Source organism: Neopelma chrysocephalum, unplaced genomic scaffold, assembly GCF_003984885.1.
Source record: "Neopelma chrysocephalum unplaced genomic scaffold, ASM398488v2 Primary Assembly neopelma1_26b, whole genome shotgun sequence".
Lineage (NCBI taxonomy): Eukaryota > Metazoa > Chordata > Aves > Passeriformes > Pipridae > Neopelma > Neopelma chrysocephalum.
The window spans coordinates 3,106,289-3,124,987 of NW_020897696.1; the positions used below are offsets into that span (position 1 = coordinate 3,106,289).

General features: G+C 43.1%; 1 protein-coding gene across 10 annotated transcripts in view; it reads right to left on the bottom strand.

The window, feature by feature from the left end:
- The window catches only part of RREB1 (ras responsive element binding protein 1), a 124,674-nt gene that overhangs the window by 68,376 nt on the left and 37,599 nt on the right, over window positions 1–18,699 (bottom strand). Inside the window, exon 2 of one of the 10 annotated variants that reach the window (XM_027676232.1) lies at window positions 11,022–11,392. The exons of the other annotated variants lie outside the window; for them this stretch is intronic. Within the exon in view, the coding sequence (XP_027532033.1) occupies window positions 11,022–11,052 (31 nt within the window). The 5' untranslated portion in view covers window positions 11,053–11,392. The remainder of the gene's footprint in view (window positions 1–11,021; window positions 11,393–18,699) is intronic. 10 annotated transcript variants of the gene reach the window in all.

Here is an 18,699-nt window from a genome sequence, read left to right on the forward strand (position 1 = left end):
GGAGGAGGAGGAGAGAGTAAGCTAACATATCGCTGATAGTAGTGACATTTGATTAAGAAGTTGGAAGAATAGTCTGCAGCTAGAGAATTTATGTAATTCATTTTCATATGTGCACTGCTCCTCTCTTCTCTTCTTGGAAGATTAACCTTTACTCCAATACATGAATTCACTGTGAGCACCTACTTCCTTCTAGCAGTGGTTACATGACTACTGAGGTTTCTGGGACCATTTGGCACATTCTTCACAGCCACTGCCCAGGGTTTCCAGATGAGTTGAAGACATAAGCAACCATTGTATGCACCAACCGAATTCCTCCACATCCCCTTCTGAAACCACAAACTTATCATGCTATCATTGGGGTTTCAGTAAAGAGGCTACTGGGGGGATATGGGGTTTTGTTTTGGTTGGATTTTTGCTAATTTATCTTATTCCATATACAGAGCTGGCTTAAACTATGCTACACACTGTTACTGATGCCTTTTCTGTCTAGAGAATGACAGGGCAGTTAAACATCACTTTTAGAGGTGATGGGGGACAACCAACACATGAGAATCAGAGGAGTTCTCTGCCCATGGCATTCATGGCTATAGCCTCTGGAAAAGGTTATTTGTAATATCGAAAACTACTGACACATTTTTAATGGAGAAATACACCTTTATAACTTTACAAGCAAAATATTTATTTCATTATAAAAGGAAATACTCTGTGGACATTTCATCATCTCAGATTTACAAATCAAATCCAGTAACCTTAATGCAAGTTTTCCTTTTATCAGAGAGCGGAGACAATTGCCTTCAAATCACGGTTAACTCAACAGGGTTTCTTCCTTTAAAAAAAAAGACATTCTCAAGGATGTCATGCAAATCAGTCACACAACACATCTTCAAATGCTGTTTGGACAGCATTTGAAAACAATAAATGACTACATTATCCCAACTACTAACATTTTAGAGCGCCCAAGAAGAGACAGACAAAAAGAAAGGGCCCACCTCGTGTCAAGCAGTTGCTCATTTTATGCCATGCCAGACAAAGCAATGGATTTAACCTTCCCACATTTACCTGCCAACCTTCTTAGTAGCAGCACACAGATGATCTGACATAGCAAGCCAGTGCAGTCTAGAGACAAAACCTGGGACCCGACTAAGCCAAGCACTTAAGGCTCAGGATAACATCAACCTCTTAACAAACACTGCTTTCAATTCGCATCTTAAAAAACAGACAAAATATTATTCTGAACAACTCAAGGTGGCTTTTCCCTAATAATTTTTGAACTTTTCTGTTAAGGAAACACTAATGTCCCTCTGACACAGGGATTTCCTGCTCCAAGGTTAGGCCAAGCATCCATTCTTCTGTATTTTCTCCAGTAATTATGGGAGCCATTTATTTGTTTCCTTTGTCCTTAACTGTTGTAACTTTACTGTTATTTTGTTTGTTTTTAAAAAAAGGTCCACCTCATTCAAGAGCAACATAGTAATTTCCCCCCCCCCCCCCGTCTTTTTCTAACCACTTCTGTGGTAGCTGACTTAATTTTGAATAGAATAAACATCAGAATTGTTTTTGAGACTGGCCTAAATCTAAAGTTGCTTGCTGTATCTGCTTAGCACCACCAAAAATAAGGATCAGTTTAAATCATTTGGAGAGATTTCTGTTAAAACAAGTAAGTGCTTTAGTCCTCAAAAAAACCCCAAACAAACAAAACAACTTTTCCTTCCAAAATACACATATTCATTCCTCTTTCAGTTAATACCTAGGCCATCAATGTCACCACTGATACATCCTGGAAAAAAATCTATTGTGTAACTGCGAAGATTACCTTGTTTGCCAAGGTAGCTTTCAGATAGCTGAGTAGCTTCCCAGAGAACTAAAGTCAGAATTTCTGGTATTGCTTTCAGCAACACTGAAAATGGGAAATGCTCAGAGGAAGGCATACATGCACATTAAAAAAACCTATCTACTGGTTTAGAAAAACCTGCCAGCTTGCTCTCTGTTCCTTTTTCAGGAGGAAAACTATGGATTATATTATTACAGCATTTTATAATTTCTATGAACCAATGGTTATTTTTTTATTTCTGAATCTAAATATCTTCCTACTAAGGCAAACCAACATATGAAGTCACAGATCTTGTTTTCAAAACCGTTTTCTGCACCTTAAAAAAATTTTGAAAGCAGTGTAAATATTGAAACTGAACTGTTGTTGCATATTTTTATTTACTTATGTATTTTCCACTCTCTTGGATGTGGCAAAAATGCACCACTGAAACAAAGATAACTGCCTGAGCAGCACACACCAATTTCAGAAGCATGACTTTCTATTTGCAATAGGATATAGAAACAATAAGAATACTGGGCCAAATCACTCCTTCCTGTGGGAAAACCCATGGCAGAGCGCCTTTAGGCAGGAACACACTGAGAGATTTCGCTTGCAGCCTTGTTGTTTTTTTTTGGTTTGGGTTTTCCACCCCCCCCCTTAAAAAAAATGCATCACTGAGGGTGGGGAAGTGTTGGGGTTTTTTCCACAGCATCTATGAAATTTGGAATCAGATAGGCAGCAACCAGCATGGATGCCCTATGTCATACTGACTTTAGGACTGTAAACCTTCCCAACTCACATGTCCCTGCTTGGAGGTTGTGCTGATGGAGCCTCCTTCCTCCCTCTCCCCAAAAGAAAACAAAGACCTCCAGGAAAAAGGACAAACAGGAAATAAGCTGGCAAACAGTACAGCCTCAGGTTGCATTCAACACTGGACCAAAGCCTCTAGGAAACAGGGAAGTGGTCACAGGCATTCAAGTCATTTTCTACTTTGAAGAAACCCCCCAGTGCCACATTCATCCTCTGTGAAAAAGAGGAAAAGAAGAGAGCGAGCAACTAAGCAAGAGTGCTAACACATGGTAGGGGGGACAGGACTAAACAAAAAATGCAGCAGCCCTCTTTGCACAGCCAAACCGATAGACCAGTCTCTTCTGCAGGAACACATTCCCTCCACTTGATGATGTTGCTGAAAACATGAAACTGGGGCAACTTCTACTCCACAGTGAGACTTGAGGGGCCTTTAGCTCCTGCTTCTGACAGAGGCCCACCCCTGATGCCCCACACAACCAGCTAATGGGAGAGCCACTGGGAAAGCAGAGCTTAAAAAAAAAAAAAAAAAGAAAAAACTTGTTGCTTCCCATTCAGTCTGTACAGGAAGACACTTGCTAGACCTATTTCCTCCTTTGGGATAAAGTGTGACTCCAATGTATGTTAAAGCTGAGCCCATCAACAGTTACTTCCCCCCCTTCACTTATGTGTATTTATTTGTATTTGTTTGTTTGTTTGTTTGAAGACCACTCCAAAGAGTTACAGCTGCTTCTTCTTCTGGTGAAGAGCATCACAGATGAAGTGGAAAGAAGAACACAGGCTACAGGAAAAGGAAGAAAAAAGGAGAAGAAATGGTGAGTCTTCAGAGTCACAGTCACTTGATTTGCCATTGAGAGGTAGCTACACAAGCACGGAGCAGCATGTCCCAGCCCCCGGGAGCTGATCTCTGCTCTAGACTGCTCCACTGTCTTTGCACATGAGCTCTCCCTTTAGAATAGATAGGAAGAAATGCACAACACAGGCAAGAAAGGGAAAAACCTGGTACGTAGCACAAAGCTGCTCATTGTTCTGCCTTCTGAAAAAAATCCACATTAACGTTAAAGTAGAAGCCATGCACTAATTGGGCCAGGGAAAGATTAACACTCTCAGCCAAATACTTCTATTGGTTTCACTAAACATGCTGTAGTACTCTTTCAGAACACGGTGGGGGAGGAGAAACAGGGAAAAGAAATGACAGGTTTAGGAATGCACACCCCTACACACATGCATTTCAAACCACTTTTTCCCATGAGGCCCAAACAGGAATCCTGAGCCTTCTTCATAATTTCCATCTTAGCAACACTATTAGCTTAGTCAAGGCTTTCCCACTGGCTTTTTTTCTAAGTGGCAGGAAAAAAACCCAAGGATCATTTAAATGAAGGCCAGACCTGCTAGTATACAAATTTAGACGAGAACAGAACTTCAAAGAGGTATATCACATTTGAATAAACAAAGTTTACCATTTACCGTTTACCCTTGAGATTATAATACCTAAGAATCACTACACCACACCACAAACTGTTTCTGATGCACTGGTCTGCTGCTAAGCTTCTACACAGAAGAGCAAATTTTGCTCCCAGAGCACATGGCAACAATCCCAAGCACAAATGGTTGCTCCCACCCTAAAAGAGATGTGCACTATCACCCGCACTACTTTTTGAACACGATTTTGCATCAAAGCTGGCAGGAAGGAAAGAGGGTGAAAAGCCATTGTCTGGGAAGAAAAAAAGGTTAACGCTATTCAAGGCACTGCCTCAAGGCAAAGGAAAACCAAACTCTGCCCTTGCTACTGAAGTATTGGTGCTGACTGGGCACCCCAGCGGTAGAGAATTGACTGGGAGCATCACCTCACTGTGACCACTGCTAGAGCACCAGTACAGAGCAGCCTAGAGGGAAAGGAACACAAGCAGAGAAACACAGTGCCATGGAAGTATCTAGTGGCTGCTCTTTCATTTACCATCCCCTAAGAAACTAAGAATGTTACCCCAAAGGTTTTAAACTTGTACCTGTAAGTAACATTTTCCTCTAGGGTAAAACAAAACCAACCAAAAAAACCCCTAAAAGACAACAACCAAAAGGGGTAACATCTCTTGAAGTACTCTCTGAGTACCAAAAAACGGACTGCTCCTCTTTCTATGAACTATCTGACTATTAGTGATACAATTGTTTTACATGTGTTAGTGCACGTTCCTAAAATAACCCTATGAGTCTACAACATCCATTATGCCTTTTCTTACCTAACTTGTACACAGACAGATACACCCAGACATGGAATAAACATGGTCATGCCTTAAAACTGAGCTAGGGACCACCTTCTGGTGTGGGAATCAGGCAGGGGAAGAAGCATCAAACAAGAACAAGATGCCCCCCATATTTCCAGATTATTTTGTATGCTCCTGTGACAAGACCTAACAGCTAGGTTAAATTTTAAATACTCAAACATATTTACTCCTCCTGTTTTATCTTCTTGCAAACATGATGCGATACACGTGTGCATTTACTTTTTACGTAGCTTTTGAAAATCACTTTCTGGTGACTTATGGACCAGTAGTGCTCCTCAGGACTTTGGCTCATATGACCAAAACCTTCTCTCCATCAAACACATCAGAATTCTAACTTAGCTAATGCCTGAAGTGAATGACAACTCTGAATCACCAAGATACTCTGGTATTACATTGATGCAACACACTGAAAACAAGGAAGCTGTACTAATATAGCAGTGAGACACTGCATGGCAAAGCAGGGATGAAATTCGCCCATACAGTCCAACTAGTTCACAGCAATGCGTGGAGGTACGAGGCAGCCTTAATATAAAATGCATTCATGCCTATCTTCCTGGCCCTGCACTCCATTTGCTAACTTGAACAGGGAACCCACATCTGCACCTTTTGCAAGCGCTGAGTGCTGTGGGAACAGCCCTCGTGTGGGAGCTTGTGGTCTTGCTAGGCTAGAAAAGAGAACTAAGGCACAAGCTGCTTGGCACCGAGACCGAAAGCAAAACCCGACGGACCCCTGGCTCCCAACAGGAAAGCACAGCACATTTGGTAAGCACCTCAGAGGGTTTGATCCAAGCCTGCACCAAGTTCCTGACCAGCGCTGCCATTTTCAGGGATGGCAGTGCCACACAAAATGCACAGCAATAACTGCAATAACCTGTGGCTGTATTTAGGATCAACAGTTGCTGATGAATTTTGAGACTTTTCTAACACCTTAGCACTCGTTCCCCCCAACCAAAGACATATCTATGAGCTGTTCCTCATCTTCACTGTCCGTATCAGCTTGTTGGTGAGCACCTGGCCCTCCAGAAAACTTTGTCACCACACTGCAGTCACCTTCAAGAGTTTGTTCAAACAAAAAGGATACTGAAATTTGAAGACAGCTTAACAAACCTGGGACCACAAGCATCACTTTTAGGCACAAAAATAAAGTCAGGGCAACATCTGAGTAAAACAAGTGGCTGTCAGCAGACATCCCTCCACTCCTTCCCACATAGACAACTGCAAACACCACTCCATTCTCATCCCTGCCTGCCTGCACAGCTGTCAGGATGCCAGTGGGAAGGGAGCCTGGCTTCCTTCAGTCACTGGGAACCACAGCGATGCAGGGGGAACACGGAACAAGGCACGCCTTGGGCTTTACCCAGCCCATCCCCTTCCCTGCGCCCTCCCCACTGGCTGAGGAGGGACACAAAAGCAATACTGTCTGTCCTTATAAGCTCTGCTTTGCATGTGTTCGGGGAGTGGGGACAGCTGTGCGGACGGCTCGCAGAGTTCCAGGAAGTCGATGTGTTTCTTGGCTTTAACTCCAGTTTATTTGCCTTAGATGAAGTGGCGACCCGAGAAAGTCCCTTCAAGTCTCTCCTGGGCTGGCACTGGCTGCAGCAGGGCAGCACTTCTTGGGTAAGGGCCCAGGGTCTCTCCCCACATCAAACAGCCTTCCCCACTCCAGTTACCGCATCTCTCCCTTGCATCAGGGCTGGCTCACATCCTACTGGGCAAGGGGATTGCCTTGGGACATGGTGTGGGAGAGGGTGGGAGTCCAGAGCACAGTCAGAGACTGGAGGGAGTGGGCCCTGAATATACTTTCCCTCAGCAGGCAGGATGGAGGTATCTTGCAAAAGCAGGAACAGGTCAGGCAGGTAGTGTCACACTGCCTGCCAAAACCACCACTGCCCACACGGCCCCGAAGGAGCTGAGGACAGGGCAAGAGAACCGAGGGGCAGGGGGAAGCCAAAATGAGGACCAGTGGGCAACCCCATCACACGTGTCTCCCTGCCAAACAGGCCGAGGAAGGGAAGACGCACCTGCCTGAGGGGAGCCCCAGCAATCCTGGGGCAGCACAGCCCAAGGGCACAAAACCTCATCTGCTGCTGCCGCCATCTGAGACAAGCAAGAGGGGATGAGGGATGCAAAATGAGGAAACAATCAAAATGTAACCTTGTGGGTTTGTTGCTTGGGTTTTGTTGGGGTTTGTGTTTTTTTTTTTTCATTTTTGCTTTGTCCTGACAAACCCTGTTAATTTAAATCCCTGGAGGGGAGCGAAGGGGGAGCTATAGTTTGATGTCCCATCACTTACATGGCTAAGCAAGCACTGTGCTGAGAGAATGAGAAACTTGTCCAAGAGCACAAGGGGTGAACTAGATGCATTGCATTAGGGAGAGCCAGATGGAAAACATTTCTGAGTAACAGAGAAGAAAAGCAACCTCCTCTTCAAACAGTCCAAGTTCCAGCACCCCTCGGCTCTGACTAAGGAGAGGCTGCAGGCACGCAGGGCAGGCAAAGCAGGACACTGGGCTCAGCTGGGTAGCTGTGACGGAGATGCTGACATCCCCAACAATATATGGCCAGTCTAAACCACGGGATATCTTGTCCTTTTAAGGTGGGCCAAGAGCAAGCATCTGTGCAGCAGCAGCAGCAGCACAGCCCCAGCCTGCCATCAATAGCCCCTGGTGCCACTGAAAAAACAGGGGCTCCTGTGCCATACCAACTGGCTGTGCAGATGCCCGGGCACCCACCCCGAGAGGAGACAATCTGTCCAGTTGTTCCTCTGAGCATCATCATGGAAACAAGAAGGCACATTAGTACAAGAGGAAGAAAAGCCACGAAACCATGCGGCCAGGGCTGCTCCCTGGCAATTGGTGCCTGCAGCTGTTGGGGAGGGAGAGAGGGAGGAGGGAGGGCCAGTCCCCATCCCAATCTCTGTCCCTCATCCTGACAGCCAGCAGCTCAGCCAAGGGCAGCATCAGACTCAGGACTTGAGGTGAAGGTTTAAAGCAAGTCTCTGGAGGAAGAAACAATCATATATTTCACCCCCTCACACTTGCTCTTCACATGTAGCCAGAGCTGCATGTGCGCAGGATGGGTTCAACAGGGATTAGAGAGGCAGGATGAATCATGCTGAGGAAGATACAGAAAATGTCCTGTGCTAGTGTCGTGCTTCTTGTGTGGTGCTCTGGTTGCAATCCTCTTCCTCCAAGATGAGGATTTAAAGAGAGCTTCATAAAAGGGATTGAATGCACAGGTAATTTTACAAAAAACATTCTGCAAATAGGGTAAGCTGAACCAGGAAAAGACTCCTTTTGGAGTAGCTACGTCCCACACGGCATTTCACTGCTGTAAGTGCATCCATATGCTAGCAAACATCCTTACACAGGCAAGCCCAAGGAAGAGAGCATCAGTTCGCTTACTGCAGAGCTCCCAACTCATGCTTTGCAGTCCAACCACACTGTCTTTGGAGGAGATGCCAGCACACTCTCTGCTTGGAGCACCATACCAGGTAGCATGTCAAAACATTTTACACCTCACGAGATAACACAGTAAAATGAGAAAAGAAAAAGTAGAAATTACAGGGATTTAACCCCATTTCCTTGTGGTAGTACTGTTAACCATCATGATTTTATCACGAGCCTGTAAAATCTGATGCTGCTATATTACTGCACAACAATCTCAACATTTTTAAGTCAAAATTCTAGTTTTCTGGGTTGCGGAAGAAGGACAGAGACATTACATGCTCAGCTCAGCAAAATACAAAAAGTCAATTGAAGTGAACACATTAATTTTAAAGCCTCAAGCTTTCAAGGATAATCGTGATCTCAGATGCTCAACCCGTAATTTCTTAACACACAGGGATAGCAACACAGAGTGTCCCTTCTCTACACAGCACATTTTTTATTCTAGAAAATATACCTTCCAAAACTAAATTGGCTTTTTTAAAGAGAGAAAATAATCACAACATCTCAGCACGTTTTTAACATTTTACTTAAAAGCCAACATAGCTGCACTTTAATACTACTTAAAGATGGGAACCTCCACCAAATTACCAAACTCATTTTAAGCAGAAAGAGATTCAACATGAAAATATTTTGAAGAGAGAATGATTCAAGAGTTTGTGGCTCTTCTCACTGCTCTTTTCCAGGGAGCATGACTTGCTGACAGGATTAACTACTGCCAGGCTCACGAAGCTGGGAGACAGCTGCCACATGGCAGCCATTTATTACAAAGCTCCACTCCTCTAAAGTTAGGAAAGAGGCAGACTGTTTCATCTGTGTTATCAGCAGGGTTCCTCTGCCCCACAGGCTTTAGCGACTAGGCTTTTTCTAAACAAACACCTCCTTTTCTCCCCCACCTTGTTAACATCATTATCTTCCTGTCTTCTGTTTCTGGTCAGCACAGGAACTATTTCCCCTATCAAGTTCTCCAAGTGACAACAAAAAAAATATATAATCAAGATAATTTAAAAAGTTTAGAAACACACATCATATTCCTACCTCCCCCACATCCCCCAAATAGGTTTTTAAATTAGAAGGTTTTAGCTTGAAATTTTCAGAGGGGAAACCACATGCCATAGGGAGGAGAGAGGTGCACGGAAGCAAAGGGACTCAGAAGCATGCTTGTACAGCCCTTGCTCTCCCATCTACCTTGGGAGACACTTGTAATGTCAGCCTCCGACTGCAGTATCCCAAGTGGCTACACAACTTTTACATGAGCAAGACAACCAGTAGAGCTCCTTCCTAGCTTTTATCTCCACACCAGGAAAACTCTCTGGAGACCCACAAGCCAAAGCAACATCTGTCCTGCACTGTACAAGGCACGAAGAGTTCTCAGGTCAAGCACCTCCTACAGTCTGCTAAGGACCAGAAACAGATACATATCATCTACATAATCTCCAAGAGATATTAAGCATAGACAACCATCAGTTGCCACTCTCCCGTTATTGTGAACCAGAGTTAAAAGATACAAACTAGCTGTTTTAATTTTATGTGGAGTTGTTTTAGATATATATTTGCCACAGATGCTAGAGTACCACAGATCACTCAAATTGAGGTTTATTGCTTCCTCCAGGTGAAGGAGAAACCCAGCCTTCAGAAAAACATCTCTCTCCCACCACTGATGAACAAGTTGCCACAGTTTTGTGAGCACACCCACTGGCTTATAGCAGCTGGGCCAATAGCCTTTGGGGTTGTTTGCAGAGCTCTAAATTCTGAAATACAGTTTCTTTCTTGGTTTAGTTAAGTAAATTAATTACAGCAATAGACAGTGCTGGCAAGCCTCTCCAAGTTGAGATCTGCACAGGAAAGCCACTAAGAAAATTTTAAACAGCAGCGCTACCTGCCAATGGCACTCTTCAGTAGGAGATTGCTTTCTGTTCTGAAGAACACACAGGGAAACTAACCTGGGGGAGGTGCTTCCAGCACACTGACAAAGTGAAACAGCATCTGTTAATTTTCACAGACTGCAACACGCGTGCAAAAAAAAGGGCACAGGGATCCTGTTCAACAATTTCTTATGGTATTCAGAAGTCCCTCAGCTTTGTTAAAGAGTACAAGAAGCCTTCTCAGAAACAATATATCTCTATCTGACCTGAAAAAAATATGTATTTTCAAAACAAGAACTGCATAGTCACACACACACACACACACACACACACAAAGTCCCCCTTCATCCACAACCATATCCAGCTGCTAACCTTCCAAGTTCCTTGCAGTATAGCCTTTGCTCTGGGACTTTAAAGGCCTAGCAGGCATATCTAAAGGATTTTACAAAGTACACTGGCCTGGCCTTGTAAAAGCTCATGAGGAATCCATGGAGGTCATCGTGCAGCTTAGACAGTCTGCAAACAGCATAATCCACGTGCTGGTGAGGTAAGGAATGACCAGAGTCAGGGGGATAGGCCTGAAGACTTCTGCAGTGACTGTTTCCTCCAACAATGCTGTAAACCCTGGAGGAAATGCCTGCTGATCTTCAAAGCCCTTCAGTAGGAACAGCCTTAAGTTTCCTGAACATGAGCATTCTGGTTGCAAGGCCACAGTCCTCTTACACATACAGAGAAAAATATAAAAACAAAGGAAACAAAAAAATTTAAAATCCACTAAGGTTAATAACTGCAAATAACCAACGAGACTGACCCTCTACTTTGCAATGAGCTGTCGGATCCATCCAGCAATGTTTTGATGCTCCTCGGCACAACAGCCACACGGATCAAGCAGCAGCTTACAATCTCTGCAGCTTTCCTTTTTCTATTCCAGGCAGTCCTCCACACGTGTAGACTCCTGGACCGCAATACTCAGTTGTTCGGACTACGAGGGGATGCTACAGCCTGTAGCTGCACAAGGTGTCCACCGTAACTATCTCAAGGCCACTGCTGTGTGCTGCACTGCCAGCAGAATTTTAGGTACAGCCTTCAGTAGCCTGACGGGTTTCACAGGCGACCATGAGTAAAGGGGAGTCTGGACACCTGCACACTGCAAAGAATTGCAGGAAGTTTATTTCAGGAACGCTGGGGAAAAAAAACAAAACAGACAAAATTGTGAACAGGTTTCTTCAGCAAGTGAAGTTTCAAGTTGCTATTCCTCCAGCCAAAAACGTCTGCTGCTAGTCCAAAACCACCCTCTTCTTCCAAAAAAACAACTCCACTATTAGTGCTTCACACATTGCCATCAAGCAGATGACACAGACAGTTCTTGAAACAATTCACGTATGAAAAGGGAAAATTCTTTTCCTTCTGCTGACTCCCATATATTGACATATAATAAATCAAAATATTAGCGTGAAACAAATTAGTATGAACTATGCATAGGTACAACACAGTTCTGGGTAAAGTAGTAGTTGCAAGTAGAGAAAAATGAATGATGACAACAAAAATGTTCATCAAGTGGCCTGTGTGCCCACTTGCATCCACCCCAATTTCCACAGTAGGACAACCAGTGGAAACTTGACTCATCACTTTCATACAGGCACACATAGTGAAGCAACACTGAAACATCATAATCAGACCTACGATACTGAAAGCCACACTTCTTTTGAGGAGTGATGCTTCCAAATTAACATTTTCTTGGTCATGTAAACATGAACACCAACACAGCCATCATCTTTTAATTCTAAGCATGAAATCACCTTGCTTTTTTTTATTTTTAAGCCAGTACAGACTATGAAAATATTTATATTTACATTGATATTGCTAAGGTCACTTAGAATCTACTCTATGACCAGAGGTGAAGTAGACCTTAAGTGTTTTAAGAGAACCACAAAGAAAAATAAATAAATCTGATATTATTCACTGATAAGGTTACAACTCTTTAAAGGAACAATCTATATTTCTACCTGAATGACAGATTCCATTCTCCAAACTTCACATAAAATTATGTTCATTTTCATGAGCAAAAGTAAAGGACAAAGAAAACCTCAACACCAGAACTCATGTTTTCACTCAGAAACTAAATAGCAGGAGCTGTTTTCTGCTTCCAGTTCAGACATTATTGTTTTGTAGTAAGTTTTATATGCCTCATGGAACTCAACCATTCAATATAGAAAAATACAACAGAAGAATTCAAGAAATTGTTGGCCGTCTCAACCTGTAGAGCAGACAAGCACGTATTTGAATGAGTTAAAACAAGAAACTAAGAGGAGAAAGACAGAAAAAACACTAGTTAAAGAAATTATTTTTTACTGTAAGATGAAAAACTTTTCTTAATCTACCCACTCATTTCACACATGATAGTGCATAACTATCATTCTACCAAAAATCAGAAACAAGTCACCACCAGATTTGTTTCACTCGTCCCATCATCTGAACTTCAAATTGAGTTTCTGCAGATTTCACCATCCCAAGTAACTGACAACTGAAGACAGAAACTGGCCCTTTCCTCATCTCTTCGGGTCTGGCACGCCACGAAGGCTATGAAGGTAGGCACTTTCATAAACAGAAGTGGCAGTACTAACATGTTCAGCATTTTCACACCAAACTTGAAATATTATTCAGTACAGACTTGACAAAAAAACCCACGAAAGCTGACGAGTTCAAGGGTTTCTCAGCAAATACACTCCTCTAAAACTTCCTAAAATCTCCAAACATGGATAATTTCTGAAGTAACAAGGTCTTCAAAATAGCAGTAAGCAAGCTCCCTGAAGGGTGGGGTAATTGGGAGGGTTATCACACCTCTGGGGGAAGTCACAGGCTCTATCTTGGCAGTGTTTCATCCCTTCATATACCCAGGGGACTGATTAGTTCATGATAAGCAATTAGGCACCCTAGGGAGGACGGTTAACCGTCTTACCAAAACAAAAAGGCTGCACAAATGTAAGTCTCATTAGATTAAAGAAACACTATCTGCAGAACAGCAAATTTGTGTCTGTTCCCTTCTACTGGAACTAGCAAATACTACGTTTTGCCTACATATGGCACACACAGATCTCAGAAATCCCAAACTTGAGCACGTACTTGCTGCTAAATTGGTAACAAATGCTCTGAAGCATTTTCTTTCCCAAGACACTAATGCTGTGATGCAGGAAAAAAGGAGGAGGGACAGTGGGGAGGAATAGAGCAAATACTGATTAGAAGACTTGAGCTAGCCATCTCATTCATTTAAATTCTCTTCCTCATTGTTAAAATAGTCCCTTACCAAGGATCAGCTGCAGAAAGCAGGCCCTGGAAAGGCTATATATGGCTGAATGCTGGTTGCATTTCAGAAATCCCCAGTCAATAGCAGCCCCACCATTACACGCCCTGCTCCTAAAAAAATGATCTGGGAAGCTCCTGCCAGCTGTGAGGCTCACGGTGAAGCACTTACGTGTATCACTACCCTACCCATGTTAAACATTTATCTCTGATGAAGCAGAGGGACGAAGACACCTTTTGCCTGCCAACTGATGTAAAAGCTCCCACACGCCCCAACAGCTGTCGATGGTGCTGTTCCTGACTTATATCAGGCTCAGTGTATTTCAAAGTACTCCGATGGCTTAAAATAAGAAGGAATGCTTTTTTCAATAAGACGACCCCCTGTTCTTTTCTGTCCTTTTATCTTTCCTTAACAGTTTGCCATTCAGTGATAGGAGGGAACCCCAGCTGCATAGCCTGAGCTTTTATCTTCTGCTGACCATGCAACAACACAAAGCTCAGTGCTGGATTTCCTGCTGCTCGCCAAAAGGGGCTGTTCAGCTTGTTTAAATATTACTTGCCTTGGGAGCCTTGGACTTGTGCCCAAGCACTGTACTGTATCTTCCCAGCATCCATTTCAGCATGTACTTTAAAGATCTTTAGGTTCCATGTACTATGCTCTCTCTCACTACAGGAAAAGCCTGATGCCTCCAGGAAAAAAAGAAAACCCACCAAACTCCTCCCTGTCTCCCCATTTCCCCCATTAATCCCCATGCTTCATTCTGTTACACAGCTAAAAGAAGTCCCTCTTCAACCCAAAAGCATGCGAACATATTTAGTCCTGCAAACCAAACCAACTGCAAACAAGGTAAAAGACATTTTGGTATGAAAAGCTACAGATAGGAAGCTATCAATGCTCAGTGAGCAAGCAACCAAGAAAGTCCAGTAACAAAAGTGGCTTGTGGTACAGCAGCCTCCTGCCACACTAAATTAATAAAGTTTCCACAGCGGATTTCAGAAGACAAGAATCTTAAAATATAACCTTCTCTGAATTTGCAAACTCAACATCAAGGCACTTTCCCATTCAGAGCAGTAATGAAGACAAAACATGGCTTTCACAAAACCAGAAAGGATATTCCTGCCTTTAGGAATTCTTTCAGAAGCCCTCCTTTTCACAATTATCCTGCCACCGGGAGGCTGAGTTCTGGTTACAAGGTCAGGAGGAGATAACCTTGGCCAATAGAAATGATCTGCATCAGCCCAAAGGCAGCGCCAGGCCACCCATTAAGCAGCCCAGCAGGCCTCACTGTTAACCTGTTTGCAGCTGATAACAGCCGATACCGATGGAGAAGGAGGAGATAAAAATCCAGATTCACAATCTATTTGTGAAAGTTGTGGACACAGCCGTTCAAAAAAGGAAAACTTCAGTGAATACTGACTGCAAGACTTGTCCTGTAAGAAAACGTCTCCCATATTCCACGGCAGCAGGGATGCAGAAATACATGCACCCCCACAAGCTGATGTAGAATTGCAGGAAACTCAAGGCTAGAAGTGAAAACCTGGTTTTAATCCATTCTGCTTCGCTCCAGCCCGCAGATTTAACCTGATGTAAGCCACGGCTGTCATTCAGAAGGACAGGTTGCCAGTCCTCACTTTACCCCACAGCTCTGGCCACATGTTCTCCCTCCAGCCTTGTGCCAATAGTAGAGTTCGAACAATCACACAGTGATCCAGGATCACGGAACTGATCTGATTTGGGATCTGTGTTTGTTTGGGTTGTTTTTTGTTTGCACTTAAAAATGTACATACACACAGTTTCATCAACAACCTTCACGCGGGGGAGCTGAGACATCGTCAAATTACATCCTCTATTTGAGTGAGGGATGAGAGACCTGAGCAAGAATGTTGTTGGTAACTCTACTCCTGCGGTGCTGCAGTACCAGGGAAAGATGAAAAGATGTAGTGGAATGAACCCACAACCAGCTCCATCTCCAGACTCCCCCCTCCTGCTCCTGCTCCTTCTCTCCAGCTCAGAGCTCATTTGCAACCCTCTGCCACAGAAAACACTCCTATTATTTAAAAGTCTACCTGAAGTTCAGTTCTCTCATTAACCTCAGTGAAAATAAGTTCACAATAAAATAAACTACCACAATTAAAATATCTGCGCTGCCCTTCTCTGATGGCATCCCTGAATGAGGGGAGCAAGAGCAGTCTCAGGCAACGAGTTAGTAATTTCCTGCTTACCTATCCAATTTTTCCTACATCAAGAGCTGGGTGTACCTTTTGCACAGTGCTAAACACAAAACAAACATAACTCGAATATATACCTTTCCCTCCCTGCCTCCTTAAGTCTTTACATGGCTGAATTAAGCATAATTTTCAACTCGTTTGTTTGTTTGTAAACATTTGTCAATGACCTTTTCCCCAGACACAAAGACAAAATTTACCCCCTCCAATACCACTCATGCTTCATTAAGTCACATCAGTAACAATGCTGAAACAGCCTGCCATCGTGTGCCACATGTACCAACCACAGCTCCAGAACCACCAGCACGTAGCTCACCTGGAGCCCTCAAGTACTTTAGAAACAATATTTACAAACCTTGGGCCCTTGGATTTAGCATACAACACAGTGGGAATGGCACACATGCTTCCACACAGGCAGCTGACCTCCTACAGAGAGTGGTATTTATTGTAAAACGCATCACCTTAAGGGGACAGGATGGGACATAAGTAGAGAAAAGAAACCAAAGCTGCAGAGGGACAGGACGTGTTGTCTGGCTGCATGTCCTCAGGCGCTACTATCTCACATTGCTTACACCATCTGATCACTCAAAGCTAAACATGGAATGTAGGTAGCAAGTCATAACGCTGCGCAGGCCTGGAGATGTGACCCATCAGCTGTTTCTGCATTATAATTATTACACTGGGGCACAGCAGGACCAAAAGTTTGCCTAGGTAGATTTCTGAAAAGTTCTGGCTTGTTAAAAATGACAAGAAAGGCCACATGCCGCTTTCAGATTTATGATTACAGACACTTTTCTGCAGGCCCGGCATTCCCTGTTTAAAATCCTCAATCCGCAAGAAAAGCGTAAGGCCTAGACCTATTTCATGTTATTCAAAACAGCATTAAGAAGTGAGATTTCACAAGACTGTAATTTGTCTCACCCTCCTTCATAAGACAGAAAGGAGTTTCACATGAAGATGCAGTGAGGCAGCACTCCTGAAACATCATTCTCTGAAATTCTAAGCTGGTCTTGCTCATTTCTCCTTCAGGCCACTTCTGCTCCCAGGCTTTCTCTCTCTCTCTTTTTATTTTTGAAGTTTCTGCTACTAATAAAAAAACCTGAAAACCTTATTGTAATACATTTCCTTGTATTATCATATACTCTACTGAACTGATTCTCAGAGCAATTCTGACCCTCACCTCCCACTGGGCCTCAAGTGATTGCAAACTGCTTCTTTCAGCTCTTCCTCCATTTTATTTTTGTCCTATCATGCACAGAGTACAAGTACAGGACTCAGTTTTGCAACTCTGGACTTAAAATGCAAATATCTTCACTGGTATAGCTGGAAAGGAACACCTCACTTTTGGGCAATCTGATTGTTTCTGTAACAGGCTCAGAACTACTCAAAGCTCAAAGAGTACAAGTCAGTAACGAAATCATTTAAGCCAATATATATTCAACATGTCTCACTGTCCAGGATTTGCTCTATAAGTAAACCTTAACTTATTAGGAATATCGTTTGTCAGGCAGTGACATGAATTTTAGTGCAACAGACCAAGAGAGAAACAATAACAAAAATTGTAGGAGGACAACAAAAACTTGCAGCAGTACACAGCCACAGCATTTCTGTTATATGAAACGTAGGAGGCACTGTAAATCTGGATAGCGCAGCCCCTTTCCAAATGACTGCCTTTAGCAGACTCACAGACCAGAAGGGATGCTTTCAGGAGGTCACTTTGAGCTACCTCAAGCTTTCTGTTTGACACCTCTTGGACTCCCCTCTGGCCTTCCACCCACCCCTTAACCAAACAAAATCTAAGCACTTTTAGCGCGTTCCAGACAAAGATGTGCTCAAAGCAAAATCATTTTGAGGGCCAAACACTACAGGGATATTGCCCAAACTTCAAAGACGCCATATTTTGCAAGAGCAGAGAGGCACAGGGATAGCAGATGGTTAATGGGAAGATGGGCAGAAGGAAGACACCAGTAAGCTATGAACGAATTTCTAGGTCAGAAAAGCACGCTTGAGGCTAATAGACCAAAACTTCTGTTAGCACAAGAAGAGCATCCACCTCTAAGAAACCACATCCTATCTTATTCTCCCCATGCCCTCCCTGGTACCTTCTCCCTACTGTAATTCAGAACAGCAAGGCAACTGACATCCAACCATACATTAGAAGAATTGGCTAATACAATGTCACCCAGCCCACCACATGAACAAAAACCACCAACGAATCCAGCTACTGGTTAACTGCAAATTTTTGCTTTACTGATGGTATTACACTGCCAAGGGTCCCCTTGCCTTTGCACACACACTGCCCTCTTAGAAACACCCTCTGCTCAAACCCAGATTTACAAATACATGTACAGATATTGTACACATCTGCTTCCACCTGGTGGATTACCAGAGATGGAGACTGCTGTGTTTTTAAAACAAATGTGTAAACCTCTAAAATTAGTTGCATGACAATTCTGTGGGCAGGTGCAGAAGGGAATAGCGTTTGGGCTTGGAGTGGGGTGGGGGGAAGTTTGCAAGGAATGGAATAAGAATCACAAAACTGTTTAACCCATTTTGAAATTATTTTTTCCCCCTCTTAGAAAACAAACAAAAAAGGGTTTTTTCTTCCATTTTAAAGAGTTCCTCAAAATAGAGAAGGATAGAGCTATTCAATACTGCTCTGGGTTGCTTAACATGAATAAATTACTTCAATCAAGTATTTTGTTAAAGAATTTAAAATTCTCTTTCCACAGTCTCCCCTTCCATAATCAGGCAAAAAAGCAGTTTTTAAATGCACATTAAAATATGTATTACACATATACACTCCATATAATCAAAACAAACTCAGAAAGTAATTTATTAATTGCTGACTATAACTACAGAAATAAGGGGTTCTTTTAATACTTCACCAAAGCAAATGAGAAATGACAGGGAGTATCCTGAGAAACTCTCAGTTGTAAAGTCTTTCAGGTCTGGTTTCTAAA